Source organism: Abramis brama (assembly GCF_963993115.1).
Source record: "Abramis brama genome assembly, chromosome: 25".
Lineage (NCBI taxonomy): Eukaryota > Metazoa > Chordata > Actinopteri > Cypriniformes > Leuciscidae > Abramis > Abramis brama.
Window position 1 is genome coordinate 21,797,579 of NC_139987.1, and position 1,765 is coordinate 21,799,343.

At 36.2% G+C, this 1,765-nt stretch overlaps 1 protein-coding gene across 1 annotated transcript; it reads right to left on the reverse strand.

The window, feature by feature from the left end:
- Positions 1-481: 481 nt before the first annotated feature.
- On the reverse strand, positions 482-1,555 carry LOC311077034 (trace amine-associated receptor 13c-like; the record flags this gene model as incomplete). The annotated part of the gene is made up of 1 exon (XM_084105600.1): positions 482-1,555. One exon carries the CDS (start codon positions 1,553-1,555, stop codon positions 497-499), a length of 1,059 nt encoding a protein of 352 aa, XP_083961726.1. The 3' UTR covers positions 482-496.
- Between the last annotated feature and the right edge of the window lie 210 nt (positions 1,556-1,765).

Consider the following 1,765-nt stretch of genomic DNA (forward strand, 5'->3'; position numbering starts at 1 on the left):
AAATGTGCGTCTGTCTGTGTGTGTGAGAGAGAGAGAGAGAGAGAGAGAGAGAGAGAGAGAGAGAGAGAGAGAGAGAGAGAGAGAGAGACACACAAACACACACACAAACACAAACTGTGATTTCTAATCCTGGAACCATGTTTGAGAACTTTGAGAGCCTTGGTGGAAGAGTGAGATAACATCTCATCTCACAGCAAGAACTGTCCATACAGACTGATGCAAGTGATAAAGCATAAAGCACCTATCTCCCTTTATCATTTATTCCAGTACATTGAGTTATGCTGCTTGCTTTATTTAATGAACTAATTTAATGCAATTTGTGAACATTTTGACACTTAATTTCAATGTGTGTAGAAAGAAGTTTTAATGAATTGTTCAAATAAAAAAATGTAGCAAAAATACTCTATGAAATAAGCTACATACTATTAAGATATTACAAATTTAAATCCTACAAAGATAATTACACCCTTTATGAGTGACAGCTTTACCAGTTTAATTAATATTGATGCTCTGTAAAAATATCAACCAGAGAGGATGCTGGCTGAAATATTTTCAGAGTTAAGATGTGTTTAACTGTCTTTTTAAACCAGGGATAAAATAAAGCATAGATCAGAGGATTCAGACCTGAGTTAGTGTACAAGACCCATGCTAAAATATTCATGGTTGTGGAAGAGACTACTGATATAGAACAGATATAGTATGGAATATAGCAAAGCAGATAAACTGTCACAATGATTCCTAATGTCAGAGCAGCTTTACTCTCAGATTTCCTCCTCACTGAACCTTCAGTTACACATTTACCACCCTTAATCAGAGAGTTTATAACTTTCACTTGCTGACGTGCAACATAAAATATCCTCAAATATAAAGTTATGATTAGGGTACATGGAAAAATAAAAGACATGAACAGATCAGTAACTCCCCAGGCAAAACCTGTCGTAACCGAACACTTTCCATAACACATGTCTGTTCTGTGTGAAGTGTCTAAATATCCTTCATTATTTACAATTGTAGCATTATAAGTTGAAATACAAATCCAGCTCAGACAGATGCTTATTAAAATTTTAGTTGTAGTTATTTTCTGTGGGTACTGTAAAGGGTGACACACAGCCACATAACGATCAACAGCAATTAATACTAAATTACTGATAGATGCTGAGAAGACCGATCCAAGGATTGTAATACACAGTTTACAGAAAGTGTCTCCAAAGTACCAACACGTCTCAATAAATCTGATGCCCTCTATAGACATAACAAGTCCCATAAGCAGGTCGGTCACAGCCAGAGAGAGAATGAGCAGGTTGGTTGGAGTGTGAAGCTTCTTGAAGTGAGAGATGGAGATGATCACCAGCAGGTTCAGAAACACAGTCCATGTTGACAGGAATGATACAAACACATACATGATATTGTATTCATATTTAGAGCGTTTTCCCTTGATACATGATGAGTTGATGGCAGGAAAGCAGTATTGAGTCTCATGATCCTCTGTCTCATAGGCCATAAGTGAGTCTCCTGCTGTTAGGAGTTTGTTCTGCTCTCCTTTCTGTCCTTTCATTTATACAGCCTGAATCAGACAGCCCACCCATCTACTGCCCATTGATGATGTAACATACACAATTTTTTTATTTATTAATTTAAAAAAATGAATAAATCTGTCTGCCGGAAGCTAGTTATTTTAGTCGATAAAGTTTTAAATATGGTTATTTTTCTTACACAAACATATCGATTCACTTCAGAAGGATATCAGAATATTCAGGAGGAATCG